Here is a 1462-nt window from a genome sequence, read left to right on the forward strand (position 1 = left end):
GGGGCGCATGGCGGCAGCGCCCACTGAGGGACGCGAGCTGAGGTGACGGCAGGTGTGCCACCAGTATGGGACGCAGCTAGCGAGGCCGTGTCAGAGCCACCAGGGACGGGGGGCCTGTGGCCCAGTCACTTGGGAGGCTGAAGCAGCAGGAGGGTGACACAGGAGCCCATGGAGGTGCAAAAGTGCTCTCCAGAAACGAGGGCTGCCTGCGTGCCCCGCACTGACAGCTCCCAGGGAAACCGGTGCGGGAGGCCGTACCCGAGAAGCCGGGCCAAGTGCTGATTGGGGCCCCTTCTCCTCACTCCCACCCACGCATCAAAGCGGGGTGTGAAAAGACAGTACACATCACAGCTGCTTCTGCGCCGTGCCCTGCGCCGGCCTCCAGTGACCTGGGCGCACCCCAGGCTCAGCATCCACCCAGCTCAGGCAGCACGGGGCGCCCCAGAGCTGCCTCACTGCATTCTGGCCTGTCTTCCACCTCAAGCCCCAAATTCTAGACTGAACCTTTTCTTTTACTTTCTACGTCTTATTTTCGGCTATCATTTAAATGAGCCGATTCTGTAAAATGTCACTCTAAGTTTGCTGTGGCGACTTGATCACAGCCATGAGATGTCTGTCGGTGAGGCTGTCCTGAAAGGCGGCACTTGGCAGCGCGCCCGGCCCCGGCGTCGGGAGCAGGGCATGAGCAGTGAGGGGACTGGTGAGGATGGTCCCCGCAGCCGTAAGTCGCCAAGGACAACTGGACATGATCTTCCAGCGTCAGGAATGAGAGCCGCGCTGCCTGGGCTCACCTCCCACGTGCCCTGCCCGTGGCATGGTCACTGCCTGCCGGGCTGGCCGCGTCTACACGCGAGCCTGGGTCAGACACAGGGACTCCTCACCTGGAGGGGCACCTTCACGTGCGGCGAGGGGGCAGCACCAGCCATGCCACGCTGCCTTCCCAGGGCACACCCGGACCCGAGGCCGAGGAAGCTCCCGGCACCGGGCTCTTCGCCCGCACGGAGGCTGGGCCCCAGGAGGTGCCTCTCGCTGGCTCTAGGCCGCCTACCCCTCCCAGCCCGCAGCTTCTCTCGCAGGCTGGGAGTCCAGGTTAAAGAAAGGCTCAGCTTTCTTCGATAAAACAAAGGAAAGCCGTCGCTCGCTGTCTGCGACGGCCGGGAGGTGTCCCAAGTTCTTTCGAAGCCTGTTCCCCGTGAGCTGTTGCAGACGCCCCCCCTGCCCGCTCCCAGGACAGACGCGGAGACCCGAGCGCGGAGGCGCGGCGCACCTGGCTCTCTTGGAGGGCTGCACGGCGGTCACGTCGCCTGGCTTCAGCGCGGGAGGCGGCCTTCCCCCCTGGAATGAGAACGCCGTCCGCTGTAACCAACGCGGGCCCCAACGCGGGCAGCTCCGTGTGTCAAACCGCCTCTGCACACGGACACGCTCCTGCTCCTCAGAGCTCGGGCCCAGGAGGCTGGCTAGG

The 1462-nt window shown here is 65.1% G+C and overlaps 1 protein-coding gene across 1 annotated transcript in view; it reads right to left on the reverse strand.

The window, feature by feature from the left end:
- Positions 1-1462, reverse strand: part of PAXIP1 (PAX interacting protein 1) — a 50522-nt gene that overhangs the window by 13143 nt on the left and 35917 nt on the right. Inside the window, exon 15 of the mRNA XM_014586031.2 lies at positions 1268-1335. Within this exon, the coding sequence (XP_014441517.1) occupies positions 1268-1335 (68 nt within the window). The remainder of the gene's footprint in view (positions 1-1267; positions 1336-1462) is intronic.

Source organism: Tupaia chinensis, unplaced genomic scaffold (genome assembly GCF_000334495.1).
Source record: "Tupaia chinensis unplaced genomic scaffold, TupChi_1.0 Scaffold000110_1, whole genome shotgun sequence".
NCBI lineage: Eukaryota > Metazoa > Chordata > Mammalia > Scandentia > Tupaiidae > Tupaia > Tupaia belangeri.